The sequence below is a fragment of the Phacochoerus africanus genome, chromosome 5 (genome assembly GCF_016906955.1).
Source record: "Phacochoerus africanus isolate WHEZ1 chromosome 5, ROS_Pafr_v1, whole genome shotgun sequence".
Classification (NCBI taxonomy): domain Eukaryota; kingdom Metazoa; phylum Chordata; class Mammalia; order Artiodactyla; family Suidae; genus Phacochoerus; species Phacochoerus africanus.
The window spans coordinates 22,619,711-22,647,521 of record NC_062548.1 but is presented as its reverse complement, the minus strand read 5'-3'; the positions used below and the strand labels follow the sequence as shown (position 1 = coordinate 22,647,521).

Here is a 27,811-nt window from a genome sequence, read left to right as displayed (position 1 = left end):
ATGATGGCCATTCTTTTTTTAAAACATGTTCTTATTATAGTTGATTTACAATGTTGGGTCAATTTCTGCTGTACAGCAAAATGGCCCAGTCGGCGATGACCGTTGTGACTGGTGTGAGGTGGAAGAGGATTTGTTTTTCTTTCTTTTTTTTTTTAATTTATTTATTTATTTATTTATTTTTTATTTGTTGTTGATGTTGTTGTTATTGCTGTTGTTGTTGCTATTTCTTGGGCCGCTCCCTCGGCATATGGAGTTTCCCAGGCTAGGGGTCCAATCGGAGCTGTAGCCACTGGCCTACGCCAGAGCCACAGCAACGCGGGATCCGAGCCGCGTCTGCAACCTAGACCACAGCTCACGGCAACACCGGATCGTTAACCCACTGAGCAAGGGCAGGGACCGAACCCGCAACCTCATTGTTCCTAGTCGGATTCGTTAACCACTGCGCCACGACGGGAACTCCATGTTTTGTTTGTTTGTTTGTTTTGTTTTTTAAGGTCATACCTGTGGCATGTGGAAGTTCCGAGGCTGGGGGTGGAATCAGCTGCAGCACCTGAGGCCTTTGCCACCCCCATGGCGATACTGGATCCAAGCCACATCTGCCTCCTATGCCAAGGCTTGTGGCAAGGCCAGATCCTTAACTCACTGAGCAATGTCAGGGATCAAACAGGCATCCTCACGGAGACAAGGTCAAGCTCTCTTTCCTTTTCCTTTTTTTCGTTTTAGGTCTTCTGAGGGTCACACCTGTGGCATGTGGAAGTTCCCAGGCTAGGGGTGGAATGGGAGCTGTAGCTGCCAGCCTGTGCCACAGCCAAAGCCAAGCCAGATCTGAGTTGTGTCTGTGAGCCACACTGCAGCTCATGGCAAGGCCGCATCCTTAACCTACTGAGCGAGGCCAGGGATTGAACCCCTGTCCTCATGGGTCCTAGTCGGGTTTGTTACCAGTGAGCCACAACAGGAACTCCCCGATGTCGAGTTCTTAACACGCTGAGCCAAAACGGGAACTTCCCGCTCAGGTATTCTTAAGACAGAAGAGAGAGGGAGAGGTGGCAGGTGTGAGGGAGAGAGGGGGAGATCATTTATACAGAATATGAAGGTTCGGTTTGATGAGTGTTGACAGTGGAATGTTTTTGTGTATCACTGCCCAAAACAGGATATAAAGTATTTCTAAAACCCAGCAAGTTCCGTTTTTAGCTCTAGTTAGTCTCCTTACCCTTACTTAGCAAATATTTTCTGGTTTTGGCTACCCTGAATAGATTTGCCCATTCTCGAGTATAAGATAAATGGAGTCATGCAGCGTGCGTTCTTTTTGTGTCTCTTTCACTCAACATGTTCTTGGGGATTCATCCATGTTTCACACGTTGTCGAAGATAAAACACCCGTTGTCAGCGATGAACAAAGCTGGACACTCGTTAAAGTTGTGAGGTTAGATTTTAATCAGTAATAGTGATTGCAATGCAGAAAAGAATCCAGCATGAACTCAGCTCAACTCCAGTTTGTAGAGAGAGTGTTTTAAAGGGAGAGTGAGGGAGGAAGGAGGGGGAAGCAGGGATTCTTTGGAGTCAGAGCCAAAGCACGGAACATGGGGAAGAGGGGGTTGGTCCACGTGAAAGCATCTGGCTTTGCTAACTGGGGGACAGGGTGTTACCTGGAGCAAAGAGTAAGTTCTTTTGGCAGGCTGGAGTTTTCTCAGGCAAGCAAGCAAGCCCTCTAAGGGGAACTGGAGTCATCCTGGTGATGTGGCCTTGAGCGGTTTTGAGCTGCATTCGTGTTTGCTCAGGCCTTTATCTTCTAAGCCCGGGCAGAGGTCTAGTGGAGGAGCAGCTCAGAGGAGGCAGGGGACAGGTTGGTCAAGGAGAGAATCGTGGTCCGTGTCAAATCACGTGCTTCTTTTTGTGTTGTTGTGTGAACAGAACACGATTGGTTCTGTTCACCTGGTGGTGCAGATTTGAGTTGGATCTAGTGTTTGGCCATTGTGAACAGGCTGCAGGGAACATTGTAGTAGCAGTCTGAAATGTCTCCTGGATAGATATCTAGGAGTGGAATTGCTTAGTCATAGGGTGGGTATGTATTTAGCTGCCAGATGAGTTTCCAAAGTGGTCTATCAGTTTACACTTCCCACTCGCAATGTATCCAAACTGCAGTGGCTCCATATCCTTGTTAAACATTCATTCACTGTTGTTAGTGGATGTGAACTAGCATCTCATTTGGGTCTTAAGTGACATTTCCCTGGTGACAAGTGCGTACTTCTCAGGTGCTTATTGGCCATTTCTGCATCTTCTTTTGCGAATGGACTGTTGGAGTCCTTTGCCCATTGTTGCTGCTGGTGATCGCGTTGGTTTCACCTTATTAGAGGTCATGATACCTTCTGGCTAGGACTCCTTTGTGCGACACCTGTGTTGTGAATAGCTGTGCATGCACAGGAAAATGAGAATTTGAAATATCATTTACAGTATAGCATTACAGAAGACTAGCTGTTTAAGTCCTAGTCAGAACTCTAGCTGTCTTTTCTTTTTCTGTAAGAAATTAGCAAATCGAATCTAAATGTGTGTGGAAATGCAAAGAATCTGGACTAGCCAAATAAAATACCTTCAAAAGAAGAGGGAATCTGGGGCACTTACACTGCTTATACTAATTGTGGAGCTCCAGTTAAGCTGCCGGGATTTTAGGATATGAATGAGTCCCAGCTCCTTGTTTGAGAAGCGCTGTTTCAGACCAGGGAGCAGGTGTGCTCTGTTCTCCTTGGACAGCCTAGCCTGGGCTTGTAGTGAATTGTGTGCTTTAGTGAGTCCTTTGTGTGTGGCTGTGTCGAGTTGCTGCCTTGAGCAGCTGCACATGCCTGCTTCCTCCTGGGTGTGTATGGATGTGCAAACATGGATGGGAGAGGCTGGAGCGGGGAGGGGTTGATGTGTTTGTACCAAACTGAGCACCTCTTGCAGTCCAGGCAGCAGGAAGCCTTGTTGCTGGATGTGAGGAAAAGGAAAGGAAGGATGTGATGTGTGCATCGAGGAGCTGACAGCCTAATGGGTGACATCCAGCATATGCCCCCCTCCGGCCCCACGTCTTAAGTTTGGACTTACTTAGCAAGCAACGTGGAAGTGGTTGTGTTATTAGGATATCACTTAGGATGCTTTAAGCTGCAAGTAGCAGAAGCCCAGCTCGATTTGGCTTGAGTTGTAAAGACCTGTTTGTCTCACCGTCAACTTGCTCATATTCGTAGGGACGTAGAGAAGGCTCCAGGCCATGGGGCATGACGAAGCCTTAGGGATCCAGGTTCCTTCTATGACTTGTCATTTGTCCTCAGGCTGGTTCCACTCATGGTGGCAGGAGACTTTCAGGGGCCAGCTGGGCCTCAGCTCCCCAGGTTGGAACACTCTCGCTTTAAATCCTGGTAGTGTAGAGGAGGATAGAGTTTGGGCTTCTTTAGCATTTCCCAAGTTGTAGCTGCTTTGTGTAAGTGTTCCTGGTTTCCCTCCTTGGACCTGCTTAAGGGTCCAAATCCGGAGAAATTCCTTGGGAGTTATTAGTGATGTTGGCCCACTATTTTGGGATCTCCCTTCCCCTGGAAACCACACTCTTGGTGGATGAAATGGCTGTGATCAGCTCTGGCCAGCGCGTTTGCTGAGTGAGTACACGGTTGCAGGTCTTCTGAGTGGTGTAGGACGTGGGGTTACTTGATGTTCCGGGTCCTGGGAATGGAATGTGTGATCTGAGGGAAGAAACGAGCATGGTGGGCACTGTGAGGGGCAGCGTCTGGGAATAGAAAGGTGGATGGAGAAGGCTGTTTATGCTGGTGCTGGGGCACTAGGTGGGACTTGGCCTTTGAGGTGAATACATTATTTCTTGTGGCTCCTTTACTTGGGTCCTGGGAACTTGGCCGTGGAACCTGGCCTGACCTACTCTCCTCACCTGCTTCTTTTTCCATTGTTTCCAGATTTGCGGTGAGCATTGGCTACTGGCAGGACCCTTACATCCAGCATTTGGTGAGACTGTCTAAAGAGAGGAAGGCCCCCGAAATTAACAGAGGCAAGTGACCCTCTCCCTCCCCCGCATCTGCTCATCAGCTGAGAGGTCTGAGGTTTTAGGGATTAGGGATTCCTTCTTGGTTGTTATTGCTGTTGTTGTCGTTGTTTTTTAAGTGCCTGCACCCTCAGCATGTACGCTAGGCATCAAACCTTTACCACAGCAGTGACCTGAGCCACAGCAGTGATAATGCCAGATCCTTAACCTGTTGAGCCACCAGGGAGCTCCTAGGGATTCAGTCTGAAAAAGAGAGTGCTTTCGTGCACACTTTCCAACTTCCTCACCAGCATGGTGCCTTAGGAAATTGTATTTTTTGGCCATACCATCAGCACATGGAAGTTCCTGGGCCAGGTATTGAACCCGCACCACAGCAGTGACAGCAATGGATCCAAGATGTTAGGCCGCCCGGGAACTCCTTTCTTAGGAAACGTAATCTTTGTCCGTCTGATATATGATAAATGTGCACTCTTTTTGTTTTCTATTTCTCTTGGGGTGAGGTTGAAAATGATTTTTATATGCTTAGAAGCCATTGATCTGTCTTTTACTCTGAACTGTCCACATAAGGGATTATTGTTGTCGTTGTTGCCACCTTGTTAAAATGTTCATAACACTCTCAGGTTCTGCAAGTAATGTCTTTCTTTTTCCTTTTCTAGGGCCACACCTGGCATATGGGCGTTCCTGGCTAGGGGTCAAATCAGAGCTGCAGCTGCCAGTCTACACCACAGCCATAGCAATGCCAGATCCGAGCCTTGTCTGCAGTGTACCCCGCAGCTCTCAGCAGATCCTTAACCCACTGAGTGAGGCCAGGAATCCAGTCCGCATCCTGATGGATCCTAGTCAGGTTCTTAACCTGCTGAGCCACAACAGGAAGTCCTCGGCATGTAATTTCCATCAGTGAAACGGAAGGATTTGAGACAGGAGTGTGACTTTGTTTCAGCCGGGTTGAGAAACTGACCCAGGAGTGTAGTTCCTGGGTGTGCAGGGTCGCTTGGCCCTCATGATGGGTCCTGTAGGTCAGTGGTGTATTAAATGCAGAGAAACTTCTCAATGGTGACTCCTGAGAAGAAGGGTGTGGTATTTACTTTGAGCTTCGGGTGAATCCAGGCATCAGTTAGGTTGGGCAAGGCCTGGCTACGAGGCCTGCATCCTCCCGCCTGGGCTCTGGAGGCAGATTGCCTCATGAATGGTCCAGAGGCAGGGACCCTCCATGGCCAGTGGCTGAGTGCCCCCTTCCTTCGTCCTCTCCTGGGTTTGCATCTGGAGATCGGGGACCTGGAGCCCAGCAGGAGAGGGCTTCCCAAACATCTGCCCTGAGGACGTATTCCTGTCCCCAGAGGGAATCCATTGTGGATGAGGTTCTGTAAAATACAGCGAGAGATGCTTTGAAGGGTTCCCGTTGTGGCTCAGTGGATTAAGGACCTGCTGTAGACTCTAGGAGGATGTGGGTTCAGTCCCTGGCCTCAGTCAGTGGGTTATGGCTCGGGTATTGGCCAAAGCTGGAGTGTAGGTCACACATGTGTCAGGGTTGCGGTGTGGCGGTGGCTGTGGCATAGGTTGGCAGCTTCATCTCTGATCTGATCCCTAGCCTGGAAACTTCGAGATGCAGCTGCAGAAAGAAAAAAGAAGAAACAAAGACTTGCTAGCAAAATGTCATGAAAAGACATGCAGAATAGAAGCCTAACTTATTAGTAGCTTCAGCAGATATAAAATCCCTCTGTCAAGTGCAGTACAAGTTTCCAAATGCTGCTCTCAAGTTTTACTCTTGACGTGGTGACAGTTGAGCAGCAGGCCTTCCGAACAGGCAGAAGTCTGTCTTCCTGTCCCCCTTCGGTGTTTCCCAGCTCCTCTGTCCCAGCTCCCCCTGCCCCAGAGCTGAACAAGGCCAGTCTCGTTAGGCCGCCACTGGCTTGTGTCCCCCCTCCCGCCTGTGATGCCACGTTATCCACACAGAGGCTCTAAGCCAGACAGGGCGGGAGCGAGGGGACCGCGATAAGAAGTGTGGCTTTCTGTGCTCTGACGTCCATCTGCCCAATTTCCTGAGCCCAAAACATTATTTTCCATGTGCTCTCACAAATTTGATTTTTATCACAGGACTGAGTCCCTTTCACTAGAGCCCGAAAAAGCACATTTCCAAAAGGACCGTTTAGATCAGATGTTTTGCCAGAAAACATTTTTCCTAAGTAGCAATATAGGCCATCTTATTTTTCTTAAGCTGGTTAATTCCACCCTTAAGGAGCTCATACTTGTTTTGGTTCCAGTAGTTTTTTTCGTTCCTTGTTGTTGTTGTTGTTGTTGTTGTTGTTTTGCTTTTTCTATGGCTGCACGTGGAAGTTCCCAGGCCAGGGGCCCAATCGGAGCCACAGCCGCCGGCCTACGCCAGAGCCACAGCAATGCCAGATCCGAGTCGCGTCTGCGACCCACAGCACAGCTCACGGGATCCCTGTCCCACTGAGCGAGGCCAGGTATTGAACCCACAACCTCATGGTTCCCAGTCGGATTCGCCAACCACTGGGCCATGATGGAACTCCTGTTGTTTTTTTTTTTTTTTTTTTTTTTAGGGAGAAAGGAAGGAGATTTGAACATCATTTCTCCCAGAAAGTCTCCAGATAAATGCTGACCCTGAAGAAGGATAGCGTGTGTCTTGCTCTCCTAGTGCAGTGGGCTCTGCAGGGATTACTTCCTGGGTCACCGAGTGATCGTTTGCATCTCTGTCTGTCTCTAGGATATTTTGCTCGTGTCCACGGCGTCAGTCAGCTTATCAAGGCATTTCTACGGAAGACAGGATGCAACTGTCAAATTCTAAACCTTGGGGCTGGGATGGATACCACCTTCTGGAGGTTAAAGGTACATGAAAATGTCCCCTCTTCTCTCTCCAGGGGATTAAACTTCGTTTTGCGAAATTACCTGGTTAGGAAACTTGAAAAATATGTATGTATATTGAAATGTATATACAAAAAGGAGGCAGTGTCACCCTGTCTCCACCCTATTTGAGATTCCCCACCCCCAACACCACCCATCAGCCTGGTACTGGATCCCAGCAGGGCCCTAGGGGAGACATGTGGGTTGGTTCTCACCTTTTGCTCTTAAGCCGCCCTGTTAAACGGGGTTATAACACACATCTTTGGGTGCATTTCCCTCGGTGTCTGGGGCACTACATCAAGAGAAGAAATTCTGTGCCAGTGGGAGGAACTGCTGAGACCAGGAATGTGCGTTTGTCCTTTGGACAGTAATGCAAGGTTTTTGGTCATCATAACAGTCTTCCCTAATATTTGGCGCCTTGCAGGGCTGGGTAGTGATTCCACGATGCAGAGCCCCTTTGGAGTCATCTGCCAACTTGTTTCCTCCACTGCACCATTAGGGTTGAAGGGCAGGTGTAATGACACTCCCAGGAAAGCAGCCCTGGGGCCGGTTAGTGGCAGAACCAGGATAAGGTTCTGGTGTTTGATTCCTGGGCTGGAATTGTATCACCAAACCTTTTCCCTGTAGATATGTCACTAATTGCATTTTCTTTCTTTCTCTCTCTTTCCTTCTTCCTTCCTTTGTGTGTGTGTGTGTGTGTGTGTGTGTGTGTGTGTGTACAGATTTTTCTTGGTTCTGTCAGGTCTGTGACGTAACAGTAACAGCCACATGCACTTCTCCAGATTTCTTGCAGACTTAGACCAAGAGAGACTGTAGAGTGGAGAGGCACGTAGGCGTGACCTGACCCACAGTATCTGTTTTGTCCCTCAGGAGCTCACTGGATAGGAAGGTCTTTGGTCATCAGCGCTCCCAACCTTTTCCTTCCTTGAGAATCCGTAGCCTCGACGTGGCCCTAGTGTTTACCGTTTGCCTCTGCATTCTTCCTTCTGGAGGAGATAACTAGCACGTAGGAAGTGCTTTTACACAGAGGACCTCCTGAATTAACCCGAGAGCTGTTGTGGTGCGGAGGGGGGGCAGCGGCCAGGCACTTACACATATGCGGGAAGTGGGGCTTTGAAGGTTTGTGTCTTCCCCCAAATTAGACAGCCCTCGGTACTGGGACGTGAAGCAAACGCTGCCCTCTGCCCATCAAACTGTGGATTCCCTTCTTTTTCCTCTGCCCTCAGCCCTGGGGTTGTTAGGGGTGGGGTGGGGTGGGGTGGTCTTTTCTGTGTCTCAGCTGTGTCTCTACGTCGTGCCCCTGGTGTGGTGGAAGCATCTGGAACAGAATGCGGTGTAAGAGTGTGTGCACTGCTGGTGTTAAGAGGGCCTGCTGGAGAGCTCCTGCCTATGGCTGACACCCTATGGATGTGTTCATGTGGTTTGCTTTCCTACCCCCATCTTGGAGGTGGGTTAATAACTCTAAGCGTGAGACTTTAATTTCTGAGCAAGGTACATCGGGGCAAGGTGCCCCTTCCAAGAAAAAGCTTGTCAGAGACAAGGGGAATAGCTTAGGGCCTCAGAGTCCTTTGTGGAACTTTTTTCTTTTGTTTGATGATTATTTTAATCTGAGATGTGTTTTTTTGTGTTGTTTTAGGACGCTATCCACAGCATATGGAAGATCCAAGGCTAAGGTTTGAATCAGAGCTACAGCTGCCGTTCTATACTACAGCCACAGCAGTGTGGGATACAAGCCACTTATGTGACCTCCACCATAGCTCATGGCAATGCCAGATCTTTAACCCACTGAGGGAGGCTAGGGATGGAACCTACGTCCTCACGGTTCCTGGTTGGGTTTGTTCACCAGTGAGCCACCAAGGGAAATCTTGAGGTTTGGCTTTTTTTTTTTAATTTAAAGTTTCTCCCCCTGTCTCTCCCTTGCTGTCTCTTTTTTTAAATATTATGCTGGCTTGCTCTTTTATTTTTCTTTCTTTCTTTATTTTTGTCTTTTTGCCTTTTCTATGGCCGCTCCCGTGGCATATGGAGGTTCCCAGACTAGGGGTCTAATTGGAGCTGCAGCCGCTGGCCTACGCCAGAGCCACAGCAGTGCAGGATCCAAGCCAAGTCTGCGACCTACACCATAGCTCATGGCAATGCCGGATCCTTAACCAACGGAGCAAGGCCAGGGATCGAACCTGCAACCTCATGGTTCCTAGTCAGATTCATCAACACTGTGCCATGACAGGAACTCCTGGCTTGCTGTTTTAGAGGAGAGGCAGCACAGGCCAAATCCAGCCCACCCTGTATTTTTGTAAATCATGTTTTATTGGAATGTGGCCACTCCCATTTACGTACACCTTATCTGTGGCTGCTTTAGCACTCGGACTGCAGGGCTGAGTAGCTTCCACAGAGACACCCCCCCCCCAGCCTACACAGCTGAAATGCTTTCTAGTTCTTTCCAGAACGTTTGCTAAGCCCTGTCTTAGAGCTTTATATCTCTATAAAAGGGCAGGGAAAGTCTGTCCGTCGGTCCAGTTGCCTCACACTTCTTCCCCCTGGGGTGGCCCCCCAGCTGCACCTGGAGAGGCTTAGCCCAGAGTCACAGGCTTTCAGGGACCATGACCTTGAGAGCTTGTTCTATCAGATCCCAGGGGTCCAAGACTGGAGTTCCCATTGTGGCGCAGCGGAAATGAATCTGACTAGGAACCATGAGGTTGCGGATTTGATCCCTGGCCTCCTTCAGTGGGTTAAGGATCTGGCGTTGCTGTGGCTCTGGCACAGGCTGGCAGCAACAGCTCCGATTAGACCCCTAGCCTGGGAGCCTCCATATGCTGTGGGTGCGGCCCCATAAAAACAAAAGCCAAAAAAAAAAAAAATGTTGACCAGGAGCCCAAGACTGCCAGTTCAAGACCCCCATTTCCAGGCAGCAACAAGAATGGGGCAAAGAATAAAGGGTGAGTGAAACCCTTTAAGGGGCCTCAGTTCTCGTGTCCCTTGAAGAACATTTCTGTGCAGCCATTTGTGCAGCCAAAGGATCCAGAGCCCAGGGGATGCAGTCTCTGCTTGGGGGCCTTTGAAGCGGGTGACCACCTTGGGTCTTTGTCTCAGGGCCACCCTTCCTGGTGGCTGTTCCTGGCCGCCCCCTGGTGGCTGTGCTTGGCCTTGGCTGCCTTCCCAGCCTCAGGTGCCCTGCCAGCTCCTCAGAGGGGAGAGTCAGAGGAGCCGGAGAGAATCACTGAATCCGATGTTGAGGCATCCCTTGCCACAGCCTTTTTGCCCCTTTCTCAGGGCTGACAAAGAGGACGTCTGCATCTGAGCAGCTCCAGGGGTGCCTTTTGGAGGCTTCCTTCCACAGGGATCCCCCCCTCAGAGCTCTGATGAGGAGCAAGTGTGCACGTGCCCGGGCAGGCCCCTCAAACCGTTAGGCATCCTGTGTGGGATGTAGGATGCTGTGCTGTCCTTCTCGGGGTCTTTGGGGTCTCCTGGAGTTTTAGACCCTTCTTAAGGCTCCATCCCTTGTGAGTGAAAGCTCTTGAAAGGTGTTACAGGATTTCTTCTGTCGGCCAGGTTGTGGAGCACGAGGTTCCTTGCTAAGTGTTAGAGCTGTGGGGGCTGCTGCAGGCAGAAAGGGGTGGTGTTTCAGTCTCCACAGCTGGTGAGGGGGCTGAGGAGGAGAGGATAAGTTTGGGAATAGGCAGTGGGGCTGAGCAGTTTTTTGAAAATTGCAATGTATATGATATGTAATTTTATTTTTATTTTTTCTACATAATTTTATATTTGAATAGAATTGATTTACAACGTTGTGTTAGTTTCAAATGTATAAGACAGTGATTCAGTTATTTGTGTGTGCATATATATATATTTTTTTTTAATATTTTTTTCCCTTATAGCTTATTCCAAAATATTCAGTATAGTTCCCTGTGCTATAGAGGAGGTCCGTGTTGGTTATCTGTTTTACAGGTATTGGAGTGTATCTGTTAATCCCAAACTCCTGATTTGTCCCTCGCCATCCCCTTTCCCCCTTGGTAACCATAGGTGTTTTGCTGTGTCTATGGGTCTACTCCTGTGTTATGTTTGAGGCCATTTGTATCTTTTGTGTTTTTAGCTTCCACAGAGAAGCGATAGCCTATGATTGGACGTATTGTGTTAGTTTCAGGTGTATTACACAGGGATCTGACATTTGCATACATTCAGGGCTGAGTGACTGATTGGACAGGGAGGAGACGGGAGAGTTCTGTCATGACCAGCAGGGTTCTAGATGTGGGTGTGGCCAACGACCAAGCTAGGAAAAGCAGTAGGGGAAGCAGTGCCATGTGTGTGTGTCTGTGTCTGTGTTATTGGGTGTGTGTTAGTGTCACACTTTTGTTAACTGAGGTCACAGGGGAAAATTACTGTGCGTCCCTAGCCAGGACCTGCGTCTACGTACCTGTGTCTGTAAATGGTAGAGGCACACACATGATGCCCTAGTCTGTGTGTCCCTCTCCTATTTCCTCATTAATCCTCACAACCCCATGAGGTGTTACCAGTTTCTCTCCTTTTCCAATGAGGAAACTCTGGCCCAGGAAGTTCGTGACTTTCCCAAGGCCTCCCAGCAAACAAGTGGTGGAGCTGGGATTTGAACCCTGTCTCCCCAGGCCCAGCGAGCCTGCTCTTTCCCGCCTCTCTGTTCTCCACCATTCTGGAAAGAAATCCGTGTATCACAAAATAATACTCACCTCATTCCCTGGATGCTTTTGGATATGTGCCGTTTCTCTGTTACCCCAACTGCTGGTCACAATCCCCCACATTGATGTCTTGACTCTAACAGGTCTCAAGCTGCCTTCTGGGAAATCCTGTGATGTCCTGCTTCCAAACCAGCTTTCAGCCCCTCCCTTCGTCCCTGCCAGTGGCCACTTACCCGATTCAGGCTCCTCATCGCTTCTTACCTGGATCACTGCAATAACCTCCTTTTCCCCTCCATCCATTGTTTATGCTGAGACCAAAGTAATTTGGAAAGTACATTTCTAACCATATCATTCCCCTGATTTAAAATCCTTAAGTCCCCCCATTGCTCTTGGGGGTCTAGTACTTGGTCCATGAAGATGATCGCTAAAGATGTGAGTTTAAATAACTGTATAAGGATTTCTGTGTGTGTTTTTTTCAGGATGAAGATCTTCTACCAAGTAAATATTTTGAAATAGACTTTCCAATGATCGTCACGAGAAAACTGCATAGCATCAAGTAAGTGTGGCTTTGGCCGGAAGCCAGAGCCCAGTGAAATCAGAACCAGCTCCTGGGAGTTCTCGTCATGTTGCAGCGGATACAAATCCGACTAGGAACCATGAGGTTTCGGGTTTGATCCCTGGCCTCGCTCAGTGGGTTAAGGATGTGTGAGCTGTGGAGTTGCAGACGCAGCTTGGATCTGGCGTTGCTATGACTGTGGTGTAGGCCAGCAGCTGTAGCTCCAGTTGGACCCCTAGCCTGAGAATGCCTCGAGTGTGGCCTAAAAACCCAAAAAAAGAAAAAAGAACCAGCTCCTGGTAGGGTGAATGCAGGAGACCTAGGCACTGCCTTCCTTTCCTGGCCTCCTCCCTCTCTCCCTGGCCCTGGACCCTCATTGCAGTGTGTCCAGAAGTCTTCAAAATGAAATAGACCCTCTCCTGGGACCTTTCTGTCCAAGAATGTAATTTCTCTATCATTGAAGCAAATGACCTGTCGTAGTTTAGTGATCTGAATTTTTATGTGTATTTGGCTACGTCTTCACCTCCAGGGCACAGAAAGGTGCCTGGCTCAGACTAGTTGTGTTGTAAATATTTTTGAATGAATCCGTGGGGGGCTGAGGTGAATCAGTGATCATATCTGAGATACTGGGGGGGTTTGCATTCTGAGTCTAGTCTTCAAGGAGTTTGCCAAGCTCTAAGTGGTGAGGTTGCTGCTCTTTGCCGAGAGCTTTCCTGCCGAGTCCCGTGGTACGTGCCTCATTTGCATTGTCTCACTCAGTCCTCAGAGCCCACTCGTGGAGTAAGTGCTGTCATTAGCCCCTTTTACAGTGAGAAAACTGAGGCTCAAAGAAGTGCAGTGAATTTGCCTCTGGTCACCTGGCTAGAAAGGGGATGGAGGAGAGAATTAAACACTGACCTCCAGACCAAGGTTAAGGTTTCCCAATAGTTGTTTTTTTTTTCTTCTTCCTTTCTTTCTTTCTTTTTTTTTTTTTTTGTACCCTTGCAGCACATGGAAGTTCCTGGGCTACAGGTCGAAAAGGAGCTGCAGCTAAGGCCTACGCCACAGCCATGGGAATGTGGGATCCAAGCTGTATCTGCAAAGTGCACCTCAGCTTGCAGCAACAGCAACGTTGGATCCTCAACCTACTGAGCAAGGCCAGGACTAGAACCCACATCCTCACGGACACAGGGTCGGGTTCTTAACCTGCTGAGCCCCAATGGGGAGCTCCGGTTTCCCCAAAATTTAACCTACGGTCACTCCCCCCTTTTTTATATTAGTCGTCTCAGTAAAATTCTAATTCTCATATTTCACAGAGTTTTTAATAAACATTAAGCTTCAGCTTGCTCTTTAGAGATGTCTGATTCTCACACACTGGAGGTGATTTTCAAGCTTTGTTTTTTTTTCCAGTTTGTCCTGTGACAGTAAGCTTTTTACCCTTTCCAAATATAAAATCGTATCATTTACCAGATAGGCTTTGTGGATGCTAGATGGTAACTCTGATGCTCCGTGAACTACAGTGTGTGACTCAACTTGTCTGAACTCTGAGAGAAAGCAGAGCAAGTAGCCTCTGCATTTAAGGCCAGGGCTGGTTTCCTGGGGTGAATAACGCGTTGGCCTTTGTGTACGGTTGTTGGAATATTGAACTTGGCTGGCCAACTTCTGATTTTTTGCATATTCTTATTAGGGAACTTATCACAAAAGTGTTTCAAAACTTTAGGTGTCTAGTAAGAATCAGTTTATTTGTAAGACGTCTTAAAAGTTTTGTTTGAGAAGAGGGCAGGGCACTAGTGATGGCTTGAAAACCACTAGGACGTTTGGAAAATTCTTCCGGCCTGTCTGTAGCTATATCTAATTAATTATTTCATGATCTCCTTGTAATCTGATATCAGATTCTCAGGGTAAAGCTTCGCTGACCTAACCCGAGATGTGTATCCCCTGGATTTTACTGCGTGTGCCCAGGGTCAAATATAATTAAACAGAAGCCCCTGCAGAGTGGATGGTTCTTTGAACAGTAGTGATATCTACTTACCGTGTCTGAGGTGGGTGTCTGCATTTTTGCAGTAAGGGCGTTAACTTGACTCATCCTTCTTTTTCTCATCTTCCTGTAGATTGAAACCTCTTCTTTCAAAACCCATTTTAGACCTACATTCAGAGGACACACTTCAAATGGGCAAGTATCCTTAACCTCAGTATACAGCATGGGCTATGTAACAATTTTTGCTCTTTTTCCCCTCTTCTTTTTAAAGATGCTGTGTGTGTGCATGCACGAATACACATGTTCTTCTGCTGATGCATTTTTCACATCCACTGCAGTTACTATGAAAGATTTTTAAACAGGTTTTGGTGTGATTCTTCTTAGATGTCCATACACAATCCTAAATCTTTTTTTTTCTTCTTCTTCTTTTTTGGCCACACTTGCAGCATATGGATCAAATACAAGCTGCAGCTGGGACCTATGTCCCAGCTGCAGCAACACCAGATCCTTAATCCACTGTGCTGGATTGGGAATCAAGCTGATCCCTCCTCAGAGACAGGCTGGATCATTAATCCACTGCTCCACAGTGGGAACTCCAATCCTAAAACTTTTTGTTGTTGTTGTTGTTGTTGCTATTTCTTGGGCCGCTCCCGCGGCATATGGAGGTTCCCAGGCTAGGGGTTGAATCGGAGCTGTAGCCACCGGCCTATGCCAGAGCCACAGCAACGCGGGATCCGAGCCGTGTCTGCAACCTACACCACAGCTCACGGCAACGCCAGATCGTTAACCCACTGAGCAAGGGCAGGGACCGAACCCGCAACCTCATGGTTCCTAGTCAGATTCGTTAACCACTGCGCCACAACAGGAACTCCAATCCTAAAACTTTTAAAATAGAATTTAAGTTGGGAGTTCCTATTGTGGCTCAGGGGTAAGGAACCTGACTAGTATCCATGAGGATATGGGATTGATCCCTAGCCTCACTCAGTGGGTTGCCATGAGCGGTGGTTTAGGTCATACATGTGGCTGAGATCTGGTATTGCTGTGGCTGTGGTGTAGGCTGGCAGCTGCAGCTCTGATTCAACCCCTAGCCTGGGAACTTCCATGTGCTGTGGGTGTGGCCCTAAAAAAAAAAAAAAAAGAATTTAAGTTAGTTGCCAAATTTCGAAAGTAGGGGTTTTTTTAAAGTCTTTTTTTTTTTTGTCTTTTTGCTATTTCTTGGGCTGCTCCCGTGGCATATGGAGGTTCCCAGGCTAGGGGTCGAATCGGAGCTGTAGCCACCGGCCTACGCCAGAGCCACAGCAACGCAGGATCCGAGCCCCGTCTGCAACCTACACCACAGCTCACGGCAACGCGGGATCGTTAACCCACTGAGCAAGGCCAGGGATGGAACCCGCAACCTCATGGTTCCTAGTCGGATTCGTTAACCACTGCGCCATGACGGGAACTCCCTTTTTTGTTTTTTTAATTAATGTATAGTTGATTTTCAGTGTTGTGCCAATTGCTGTATAGCAAAGTGACTGAGTCATACATGTGTATGTACATTCTTTTTTTAACTGTAAATACAAGGTTTATTTTTTATTCTTTTTTTTGTCCTTTTTTTAGGGCTGCACCCATGGCACATAGAGGCTCCCAGGCTAGGGGTCGAATCGGAGCTGTAGCTGCCAGCCTATGCCAGAGCCACAGCAATGCCAGATCCAAACCGTGTCTGCGACCTACACCACAGCTCACAGCAACATCGGATCCCTAACCCACTGAACAAGGCCAGGGATCAAACCTGCAACCTCATGATTCCTAGTCGGATTCGTTTCTGCTGCACCACAATGGGAACTCCAAGATTTACTTTTTAAAATGTAAATGAGACTTTTATACCAAAAACTTCATTTGTTTATGCCGCTGCCTACACAAACATTTCTCTCTTTTTTTTTTTCTAATGGCTGCAGATGCAGCATATGGAATTTCCTGGCCTGAGCCAAGTCTGACCTACACCACAGCTCACAGCAAAGCCAGATCCTTAACCCACTCAGTGAGGCCAGGGCTCCAACCCACATCCTCCTGGATACTACTTGGGTTCATTTCCCCTGAGCCACAATGGGAACTCTTTGTTTTTTGTTCTTTGTTTTCTGTTTTTTTTTTTTTTTTTTTTTTTTTATTACTTTTCAGGGCTACACCTTCGGCATATGAAGGTTCCCAGGCTAGGGGTCGAATCGGAGCTGTAGCTGCCAGCCTACCCACAGCCACAGGAACTCAGGATCCAAACCGAATCTTTTACTTACACCACAGCTCATGACAACATCAGATCTTTAACCCACTGAGTGAGGCCAGGGATCAAACCCGCATCCTCATGGATCCTAGTCGGGTTTGTTAACCACTGAGCCATGAAGGGAACTCTCGGGAACTCATTTTTTAAAATTTTCTATTAAGATATAGTTGATTTATACTGTTCCTTCAATTTTAGCAAAGTCACTCAGTCATTCATATATATATATATATATATATGTACATACATATACACTTTTTTTTTTTTTTGGCCTTTTTAGGGCCACATCCATGGCATATGAGGTTCCCAGGCTAAGGGTTGTATTGGAGCTGTAGCTGCCAGCCTATGCCACAGCCACAGCAATGCCAGATCCAAGCCACATCTTCGACCTCTACCACAGCTTGCAGTAATGCTGGATCCTTAACCCACTGAGCAAGGCCAGGGATCGAACCCACAACCTCATGGTTCCTGGTTGGCTTTGTTTCCGCTGCGCCACAAGGGGAACTCCTGTTTATCCATTCTAAATGGAAACATCTACTGACCCCAAACTCCCAGTCCATCCTACTCCTTCCCCCTCCTCCTCGGCAACCCCAAGTCTGATCCCTATGTCCATGAGTCTGTTTCTGCTCTGTAGATAGGTTCATTTTTGCCCTATTTTAGATTCCACATGTGAGTGATATCATATGGTATTTGTTCTTCTCTTTCTAACCTTAGTAGGATACTTCACTTAGTAGGATAATCTCTGGTTGCACAGATGAAATTCTTAATTTTCCGGTTTTGTTTGGAAATCTCAGCTCTAGCTCCTACACTACCTTAATCCAGCAGTGGCTGCCTCATTTGGAGGGGTTGTGCCTTCTCCAGTTCTGTCCCTGCCACTCACTTTGGACTTAAACCCGACATGTTTCCTGGTTTATGTCACCTCTCTGGTCCCTGCAGTCAAGTTTTCCCCTCAAATTTTGGTTGTGAGTGTTTTTACAACACTTTCCTCATTTCTTAGCCTTTCAAATTATGGTAAAACTCTCCCAGAATCTTCCATTGTTTTCAGTCTCTGTTGGAGAAGTTCAAGGGCCTTAATTAGTAATTCAGGTTAGAAAACCTGCTCAGAGCTCTCCTTACGGCACAGTGGGATTGGCAGCGGTGTCTCTACCTCTGGGATGCAGGTTTGGTTCCTGGCCTGGCACAGTGGGTTAAGGATCTGGTGGTGGTGCAGCTGCAGCGTAGGTCACAGCCAAGGCTCGGATCTGATCCTTGGCCTGGGAACCCCGTGTGCTGCAGGGTGGCCGGAAAAGAAAAAAAAAGAAAGAAAATGTGCTCCGAGAGAATGGCCTTCGTGAATAGTCGACGCAGCTATCACAGCAAACATCATAGGAGGTTAGAGAAGCCTCCTCTCTTGCACAACCGCAGGGCTTCAGTCATCCTCCTCGTGATCAGATTCCCAAGAAAGTCCACAGAAAATAATATCTCCCCCTTCCTTTGACTCTCTCATACAGACTGTAGCTAGAAGCCATTCAGACTTTGCCCTTTGCTGGCCTATTTGCTTTCTCCACAGTTTTGCTACCATAATTTTCTGTATATTTGGTTAACACTTGTGTCAGAATGATGTGTATATTTATAATGAACAAGCCAGTACTTTACTAGGACTTTGATCCATCAGTGATGTAGAAATATACAAAGGAGAAAGTAAAGACCTTCCATAATCCCCTCCAACCCAAGAAAACCAGTATTCAGAGTATTTTCCACTGCAGATGAACAGCATACCCAGGGAAAGGTAAGTATCACATAGTACACATATGAATATAATCCAGTGCCTGGCGCATAAGAGTTTCAATAAATTTTCGTTGAATGAATGCATGTACACCTTGAATAAATATATGTTGTAGTTTAACATGTATTTGTTGAATGGATAAATCTGTACTTCTGTGTATAAATATAGCTTTATATATAATTTTAATAATGTGAATAATTTATGCATGTTACTTGTGACTGGCTCTTTTCATGTCCTAGCAAATCATGGTTATCATTTCTCGTCAGCATATATAATAAGCCTGCTTCGTTTTTTTTCTGATTGCTTTATAGTACTTCTTTGCGTGGAAATTCCATTTTATTCAATCTACTCCCTACTGATGGTCCTTTAGATTGCTGCCTTTTTTTGTTTCTGTCTTCAACAATTTGTAGAAAACATGTGTATATAGGCATATTTGCAGGAATTATTAGCTTAATGAAGTGTAGATTATGAATTTTTTTTTCCTTTTATGGCCACACACCTGTGACTTATGGAAGTTCCTGGGCTGGAGCTCAAGTCGGAGCTGTAGCTGCAGCCTATGCCACAGCCAGACCAACACCAAATCTGAGCCATATCTGCAACCTACACTGCAGCATTCAGCAATGCTGGACCCTTAACCCAATGAGCAAGGCCAGGGATTGACCCTGCGTTTTCATGGATACTAGTCGGGTTCATAACCTGCTGAGCCACAATGGGAACTCCTCTGCTGGAATATTTGAAAGGAAATGTTATTTTATTTGTGAATACTTTAGTACGTAAACATTTTTAAAATTTATTTTATTGAAGTATAGTCGATTTACAGTGTTTTTTTGCTGTACAGCAAGGTGATTCAGTTATTATATATGTATATATAAACAGATATATATTCTTTTTTTTTTTTTGTCTTTTTGCATTTTCTAGGGCTGCTCTCATGGCATATGGAGGTTCCCAGGCTAGGGGTTGAATCGGAGCCGTAGCTACCAGCCTATGCCAGAGCCACAGCAATGTGGGATCCGAGCCGCGTCTGCAACCTACACCACAGCTCATGGCAATGCCGGATCCTTAACCCACTGAGCAAGGGCAGGGATCGAACCCGCAACCTCATGGTTCCTAGTCGGATTCATTAACCACTGCGCCATGAAGGGAACTCCTATATATTCTTTTTCATACTCTTTTCCCTTATAGTTTATCACAGGATATTGAATATAGTTCCCTGTGCTCTACAGTAGGACCTTGATGTTTATCCATTCTGTAGATAAGAGTTTGCATCTACTAACCCCAAACTTCTAGTTTATCCCTCTTCCAGCCCCTACCCTCTTGGCAAAAATGAACTATTTTCTTTTAAACATAGTACCTCACAAACCAGCAAGACCTTTACAGAGCAGCCAGCCATGTTTAAATAGGCTTCCTCTTTGACCTTGAAATTCCACTCACTGTAACCTAGCCCAAGTGGATACTCCATGGTGTATGTAGAAGGATGTCCTTGCAGCGCCTGAGATAGAGTGACCTTGAAATGCTGCATGTCTAACAGTGAGTAGTTGGCCAAGGTGTTTTATCCACTCCCTGGAGCACTGTGAGGTCATCCCAGAGAGTGATGTCCCTGACACCTGTTGTTAAATAGGAAAAGCTCTCAAAAGAAGTATCGAGTGGCCCCATTTTCTTTTTTTTTTTTTGTGTGTGTTTGGAGAGAGAGGATGTGTCTGTCTTATGCCCACAGAGGAAGAGCTAGAAAGCTATACACTAAAATGCTAACAGTTATGCCTGGAAAATGTGATTTTTTACTTAATTTTCACCCTCTTCTTACCTGTTTGTTTTTTTTTTCCATAATGAGCGTATATTTTTATAATGAAGCAAAACAATAGATTTACTTTAGTTTTGAAAAAGCCACATCTATTGAAATTATCATCTCTTCTCCCTTAATTTTTCATGAAATTGTAATTTCTTCCACTTACAGATGGGCACACATTGGATTCAACGAGATATGCCATCATTGGAGCCGATCTCCGAGATATTCCTGAACTGGAAGAGAAACTAAAGAAATGTAACATGAATACACAGTGAGACTTTTTTATTAGCCTCTTATATTTGTGATTTCTTGCTAATATGAAATAAGGCCAGTTGGAAGTACAGGGTGATACTCGTACCATTTTGTTTCCCTGTAATCTTTATCATTGTCATTGCTATTAAGCTTAGTTTTCTGAACTTTTTTAAAAGCAAGCTTCCTCGAGTCTGCTTTCCTATGAGAATCACCTGTGTTGCTTTTGTAAAATATGCCCTAATATTAATACCTAATGTTATAAAGGGAAGATAGTTATATGCACAGAAACATATAATCGTGACATTAAAGAAAGGATTGGCATCCTGAATACATAAAGAATAGCTTTTTTTCTTTTTTTTAAAGCCCCATAGACAAATGGGCAAAAGAGAGATGTCAGGCAGCTCAAAGAAGAAACTGGCTAGCATATGAAAATGCTATTGAACTTCAGTAGTTATCAGATGAAATATTTTACTCCCACCAAGTTGGCAAAAATGTAAAAGTCTGACATAATATCAAGGATTGGCAAGGATTTGGGGGGAAGGGCATGGTCACGTACACTGGGTGGAAGTGGCTTTGGTACAGTCCTTGCCAGGAGCAATCTGGAACAATCTAGTAGAATTGTAACTGTCTGTACCATGGGAAATTGCAGGTCACCATTGGGCACGTCCCCCCCAAAGGTCTGCACGTATGTACAAGGAGGATGATCGTTGCAGCCTCTGCTTTTAGTCTCAGAAAATTGGGAACAGCTTAAATGTCCATCAGAGGGAGAATGGATGAATGTAAAATGCAAGACTTTGGGGAGAACCCAGAAGCTTAATGTTGAGTTTCTAAAAATGAAATTTCAAAGTAATGTGCAGAGTGAGATACTAAATGTGTAAAAGCAAACTCCCCAAACACTGTATTTTCATGATTACCTATAAACATTACAGAAGTATTTTTAAAATGGGTCAGAAAGATTCACACCAAATTCCTGAAGGGGGGGTACCTTTGAGGAGCAGAGGAAGGGAGTTAGGTGTGTGGGGTTTTTTATGTTATTTTTTGGAGGGCTGCACTGGTGGCTTATGGAAGTTGCTGGGCTAGGGGTCCAGTTGGAGCTGTAGCTGCCGGTCTGCACCGTAGCCACAGCAATGCCAGATCTGAGCCGTGTCTGTGACCTACACTGCAGCTCACAGCAACGCTGGATCCTTAACCCACTGAGTGAGGCCAGGGATCGAACCCAAATCCCCATAGATACTAGTTGTGTTCATTACTACTGAGCCACAGTGGGAACTCCTGAGGTGTGTGGTTTTAGCACAGTGATGCTGGTCAAAATAGATTGGAGTTAAAGAGCATGGTCATTTTGGCACTATTCACAATAGCCAAGACATGGAAACAACCCAGATGTCCATCAACAGATGATTAGATTAGGAAGATGTGGTATATATACACAATGGAATACTACTCAGCCGAAAAAAAGAACAAAATAATGCCCTTTGCAGCAACATGGTTGAAACTAGAGACTCTCATCCTGAGTGAAATGAGCCAGAAAGAGAAAGACAAATACCATATGATATCACATATATCTGGAATCTAATATAGGGCACAAATGAACCTTTCCACAGAAAAGAATATCATGGACTTGGAGAACAGACTTGTGGTTGCCAAAGGGGATGGGGAGGGAGTGGGGTGGACTGGGAGCTTGGGGTTAATAGATGCAGACTGTTGCCTTTGGAGTGGATCAGCAAGGAGATCCTGCTTTAGCACTGGGAACTCTGTCTAGTCACTTTTGATAGAGCATGATAATGTGAGAAAAAAGAATGTATACATGTATGTGTGACCGGGTCGCCATGCTGTACAGTAGAAAAAACATGCGTTGGGGAAGTAACAATTGGGAGGAAAAGGCACATCTCCATGGTGTATTCTAAGTGAAATGACACTTTTTGGGAATTTTCTCATGTCACAGTGGTTTAAGGATCTGGTGTTGTCACTGCCTCCAGCATCTTGGGTTCAATCTCTGGCCCAGGAACTTCCACGTGCCATGGGTGTAGGAAAAAAGACGACACTTTCAGGAATATCTGAAGTAACTCAAGGGAGAGGTTTGAAAGGAAGGCAAGGGACAGGGAAATGAGGGAAGTCCATCAGAAAGAGAAAGACAAATACCATATGATATCACATCTGGAATCTAATATATGGCACAAATTTTAAAGAATAGACTGAAGGCAAAGAATCAGTGGCAACAATGAAAGCAATTAGCAACTAGGGGAATCCTTGCTGGAGGAGAGTGGACTGGGGTGAACCAGCCTTTGAGGGAAGGAAAACACGCTCCTCTCATCCCCAGCATTCTTTTAAGAGGGAAAGAAAGCAGGTAAGGACGGGTGCAAATACAGATAAGCTTTGGGCGATGGAGGGGAGGGAAGCATGGGGGGTTAAAGCATGACCTTCCTAACACATCCATGTGAGTATGGCTGTTAATCTCTCTCTCTCTCTCTTTTTTGGTCTTTTTGCCATTTCTTGGGCTGCTCCCGCGGCATATGGAGGTTCCCAGGCTAGGGGTCGAATCAGAGCTGTAGCCACCGGCCTATGCCAGAGCCAGAGCAACACAGGATCTGAGCCATGTCTGCGACCTACACCACAGCTCACAGCAATGCTGGGTCCTTAACCTACTGAGCAAGGCCAGGGATCGAACCCGCAACCTCATAGTTCCTAGTCAGATTCATTAACCACTGAGCCATGACGGGAACTCCTAATCTCTCTATTTTGAAGTTCATGCTTACATATTTAGTCTAGAATCATCAACCAGGTCGTCATTCTTAGGATTTATATCTCCACAAGCTCAGAGGTCAGGGACAGCTCTCCTTGACCCAGTGCTGTCCCTCCAGCTTTATTGTCTGAGTTCGTCCCACGGCGTGTTCAGAGAATAAGGGCTGTAATACTGTGTCACAGGTATTTATGTGCTTTTTTCCTTTGGGGAGATGCTTCAGTGGTTCACACATTGTAGTGGGTAGTGTGCTTCCTTTTAGCAGAAGGCAAGTCTTGACTTTCCAGGACAACACTGGCTCTGTCGGGGGCACGTGGGTGCGTGAAGGACAGCAGGAGGGGCCTGGACTCCTTCCAGAACAAGGATAGCACATTGTCCTGGGATCTCACCCTGGGTTCCCGTCTCTTCTTTCCAGTTGTTTCATGAGGGACGGTTTTGTTTTTTTGTTATTTTTAAAAATCTCTTTGGGCCTTTGTTTCTTCTTTTACGAACTGGCCTAAAAACTGATCTCATGAGGTGATTTTTTTTTTTTTTCCTCTCTCCATGCTGGCTTTAGGCCTCTATTCAGATAATTTGTCCTTTTTTAAATTTATGCTAGAGTTGATTGACAATGTTAATTTCTGCCATACAGCAGAGTGATTCAGATGTACATATGTACACATGCTCTTTCATACTCTTTTCCATTATGGTTTATCATGGGATGCTGAATATAGTTCCCTGTGCTCTGTGGTAGGGACTCATGAGGTGGTTTAGAAGTAACACGTGTGAAAACAGTTGAACAGAAGTCGGCACGTAACAGGCCCTGAGTCAGTTGCATCTTGACTCTGACTCTGGCTGTGAAAAGCGAAGGTTCTGGTACATGTGCTGAAAGATGAAGGATAATCAGGTAAAAATCGGGCTAGCTCTTGTTAGGGACGTTGGCCTCTCGCTTTTGGAGAGCTACAAAATGGGCCAAAAACAATTGATGTAACAAGTTTCAGAACTGTGTATTTTTCCTTGTGGCTTCATTTGTGTTTTCTGTTTTCCTTTGTGGGCCGTCTTGTCTTTGCTTTTCTTTCACTTATAATTTGGAAAGTATGACTCCTGTTTTTAATATTGCTCACGGCTGCCTCTTACAAAAAAGATGGTAGAAATGTCTAACTTTTCATTTTCAAATAATTCAAATCTACCAAAAAAAGTGCAAAAAGAATATAAAAATATCCCGTATAGCCTTCTTTGCCTGGCTCCCCAATACGGTAATATCTTACGTAAATAATGGTTCATTTTTGCATTAAAAAGATTCTTGTTTGAAACGGTGTTTCTTTATTTACCAACCTATCAGATGAGGTTTTGGAACTATTTTTCTTTTTCTTATTTTTTTTTTTCTCTTTTTAGCTATTTCTTGGGCCGCTCCCACGGCATATGGAGGTTCCCAGGCTAGGAGTCCAATCGGAGCTGTAGCCACCGGCCTGCGCCAGAGCCACAGCAACTCGGGATCCGAGCCGCGTCTGCAACCTACACCACAGCTCATGGCAACGCCGGATCGTTAACCCACTGAGCAAGGGCAGGGACCGAACCCGCAACCCCATGGTTCCTAGTCGGATTCGTTAACCACTGCGCCACGACGGGAACTCCAGGAACTATTTTTCATTCATTCACTTTTTCTAATCATTTTTGTTGGTATAGTCTCGAGTTTTAGACTGACAGGATGTTACTTTTAAAAAGCACTTTAATGTTTTTCTTTCTGATTTTCAACTTTGAAACTCAAACTTAGACTTAATTCTTTTTCCTTTGGGTTATTGTCCTCGGTTTCTTTGTGCCGTATCAGGTTGAGACTAGAGAGCCTTTTGGAGATGTATTTTTTTTTTGTCTTTTTTGTTGTTGTTGTTGTTGTTGTTGCTATTTCTTGGGCCGCTCCCGCGGCATATGGAGGTTCCCAGGCTAGGGGATGAATCGGAGCTGTAGCCACCGGCCTACGCCAGAGCCACAGCAACGTGGGATCCGAGCCGCGTCTGCAACCTACACCACAGCTCCTGGCAACGCCGGATCGTTAACCCACTGAGCAAGGGCAGGGACCGAACCCGCAACCTCATGGTTCCTAGTCGGATTCGTTAACCACTGCGCCACGACGGGAACTCCCTGGAGATGTATTTTTAAAATAAAGTTATGTAACATTTCACTGTCAAAAAAATAACAACAAAAAAAGAAAATCCAGACATGCAAAACAGGGGGATAGTTGGTTCTGTCAGGTCAGAGCCAGAGTTTACCTGTGGATGGCCTTTCTCTCGACTGGCAGACAACATGTGTCCACACAATGAATCCACCTGGGCCGGTTTTAATTCTGATGGGAGCATACACTAGACCTTGACCTTGGACCTCTGTACATCTCAGTTTCCTCCTTTGAAAAGGGAGACTAATAACAGAACCAAGAAAATGTTAGCAGGTGATGGTGTTGAAAACCTTTTTTTTTTTTTTTTTGTGCCTTTTCTAGGGCTGCTCCCATGGCATATTGAGGTTCCCAGGCTAGAGGTTGAATCGGAGCTGTAGCCACCGGCCTACGCCTGGTGTAGCAACTTGGGATCCAAGCTGTGTCTGCAACCTGCAGCACAGCCCATGGCAATGCCGAATCCTTAACCCACTGAGCAAGGGCAGGGACCAAACCCGCAACCTCATGGTTCCTAGTCGGATTCATTAACCACTGCACCACAACGGGAACTCCCAGTTGAAAACCATTTTTTAAAAAAACTCTGAGCAGGGAGTTCTCACTGTGGCTCAGCAGAAGCGAATCGGACTAGTGTCCATGAGGGCGCAGGTTCAATCCCTGGCCTTGCTCAGTGGGTTAAGGATCCCATGAGCTGTGGTGTAGGTCACAGACAAGGCTCGGATTGGCATTGCTGTGGCTGGCTATAGCGTAGACCAGCAGCTACAGCTCTGATTCAGCCCCTAGCCTGGGAACCTCCGTATGCCATGGGTGTGGCCCTAAAAAGACCAAAAAAAAAAAAAAAGTCTCTGAGCAGTCTCGTTCATTTCTGTAGTTTTAGCTGTTGCTAGTGGTTCCCTTGGTTCCTAGAAGAGCAAATATAAAAAATAATTCCTAGTCCTACTACTCAGAGGTAACTACCTTCACAAATTTTATATCAAAAAGTAAATATTTTTTCTTTAAAATGTGATCATGCTATGCACATGATTTTAGAACTTTTAAAAGAATCAAATCTGTCTGTATGTATATGTATATATATATCATGTACTGGCAGTCAATTATTTATTCACTCCATCAAGTAGTTGTGGATCTACTGTGTACACTAAAGTCACGAATAAAACAGCTTATATCATGGTGTAGGAAAAAGAGACATTAAATAGCTAATTACAGTTGACTAATTATTCTTGAGGTACCTGCTTTGAAAAAGTGTAGGGGGAGCACATAAAGAGGCCATTCTTGTTTTTTTTTTGTTTGTTTTGTCTTTTTGCCTTTTCTAGGGCCGCACCCGCAGCATATGGAGGTTCCCAGGCTAGGGGTCGAATCAGAGCTGTAGCTGCCAGCCTATGCCAGAGCCATAGCAACACCGGATCTGAGCCGACTCTGTGACCTACATCACAGCTCACGGCAACCCCGGATCCTTAACCCACTGAGCAAGGCCAGGGACCGAACCTGCAACCTCATGATTCCTAGTCAGATTTGTTAACCACTGAGCCACGACAGGAACACCCCTAGACGCCATACTTGAATCTGAGGACCAACCTTGGATAGTGTTCATGTCAACAAATGCAGTTCTTTTTTTTTTTTTTTTTTGGTTACACCCACGGCATGTGGAAGTTGCTGGGCCAGGGATTGAACCCATGCCTCAGTTAGGACCTGCGCCACAGCTGTAACAACAGCAGATCCTTAACCTACTGCACCGCAGGGAACTTCCAATACAGTTCTAACACATCACCCTTACAAGCTGCTGAGCCGTCCTTTGGATGGATGTGCCATGTTCTTTCCAAGTAATTTCTTGTTGAGCATTCGAGTTTACACAATTTATTCTAAGACTGCCACCAATAAAAACAGACAAAAACAACCCACTTGCTTTGTGGGAGAAACTGGAACCAGCCATGAGGACCATCGATACATAGGGGCAGAGAGTGAAAAGAGGATCCAGTGAAGAATTCGGAGAAGGTCTAGTAATTACTGAGCCAGGAGTAAACCAATGGTGCTTACATAATGTGGGGATGCCAGGGCTTCCTTTCAAAGATGAGGGCTTTTAGGGAGTTCCTGTCATGGCTTAGTGATTAATGAATCCGACTAGGAACCATAAGGTTGTGGGTTCGATCCCTGGCCTTGCTCAGTGGGTCAAGGATCTGGCGTTGCCGTGGGCTGTGGTGTAGGTCGAAGATGCGGTTCGGATTCTGTGTTGGCTGTGGCTCTAGCGTACCAGCAGCTACAGCTCCGATTGGACCCCTAGCCTGGGAACCTCCGTATGCCAAAGGAAGTGGCCCTAGAAAAGGCAAAAAGACAAAGATTAGGGCTTTTAGATAGTTCTGTATGCGTTTATTGCTTTTCCTAGTTCACAATTTGTTCATTACTTTGGGTCTGTAAATCAGAGTGCCTACTAACTAATAATGTAATTTCCTGACTGTTCATGTTGTTTTCATTTTTTTCCTCTTTTTCTTTCTGTTTTGGCCACCCTGCTGCATATGGAGTTCTCCGGACGGGGGTCAGATCCAAGCCGCAACTGCGACCTATCCCACAGCTGCAGCTGTACCGAATCGTTTAACCCACCGTGCCAGGCTGGGGATCGAACTTTTGTCCTGGCGCTTCAGAGACGCTGCCCATTCTGTTGTGCCATATCGGAAACTCCTGTTTTCAATTCTTGATAGTAAAAGCTTTTATAAGAATTAGATTCTCGGAGTTCCCGTAGTGGCGCAGTGGTTAACGAATCCGACTAGGAATCATGAGGTTGCGGGTTCGATCCCTGGCCTTGCTCAGCGGGTTAAGGATCTGGCATTGCCGTGAGCTGTGGTGT

At 46.1% G+C, this 27,811-nt stretch overlaps 1 protein-coding gene across 3 annotated transcripts in view; it reads left to right on the top strand.

The window, feature by feature from the left end:
• The window catches only part of LOC125127360 (leucine carboxyl methyltransferase 1), a 45,396-nt gene that overhangs the window by 3,770 nt on the left and 13,815 nt on the right, over positions 1-27,811 (top strand). For 2 of the 3 annotated variants that reach the window (XM_047780264.1, XM_047780265.1), the window contains 5 exons: positions 3,932-4,023; positions 6,743-6,864; positions 12,002-12,078; positions 14,169-14,230; positions 20,009-20,111. In XM_047780264.1, the coding sequence (XP_047636220.1) occupies positions 3,932-4,023; positions 6,743-6,864; positions 12,002-12,078; positions 14,169-14,230; positions 20,009-20,111 (456 nt within the window). The remainder of the gene's footprint in view (positions 1-3,931; positions 4,024-6,742; positions 6,865-12,001; positions 12,079-14,168; positions 14,231-20,008; positions 20,112-27,811) is intronic. The other variant, XM_047780266.1, reaches the window with a different exon arrangement.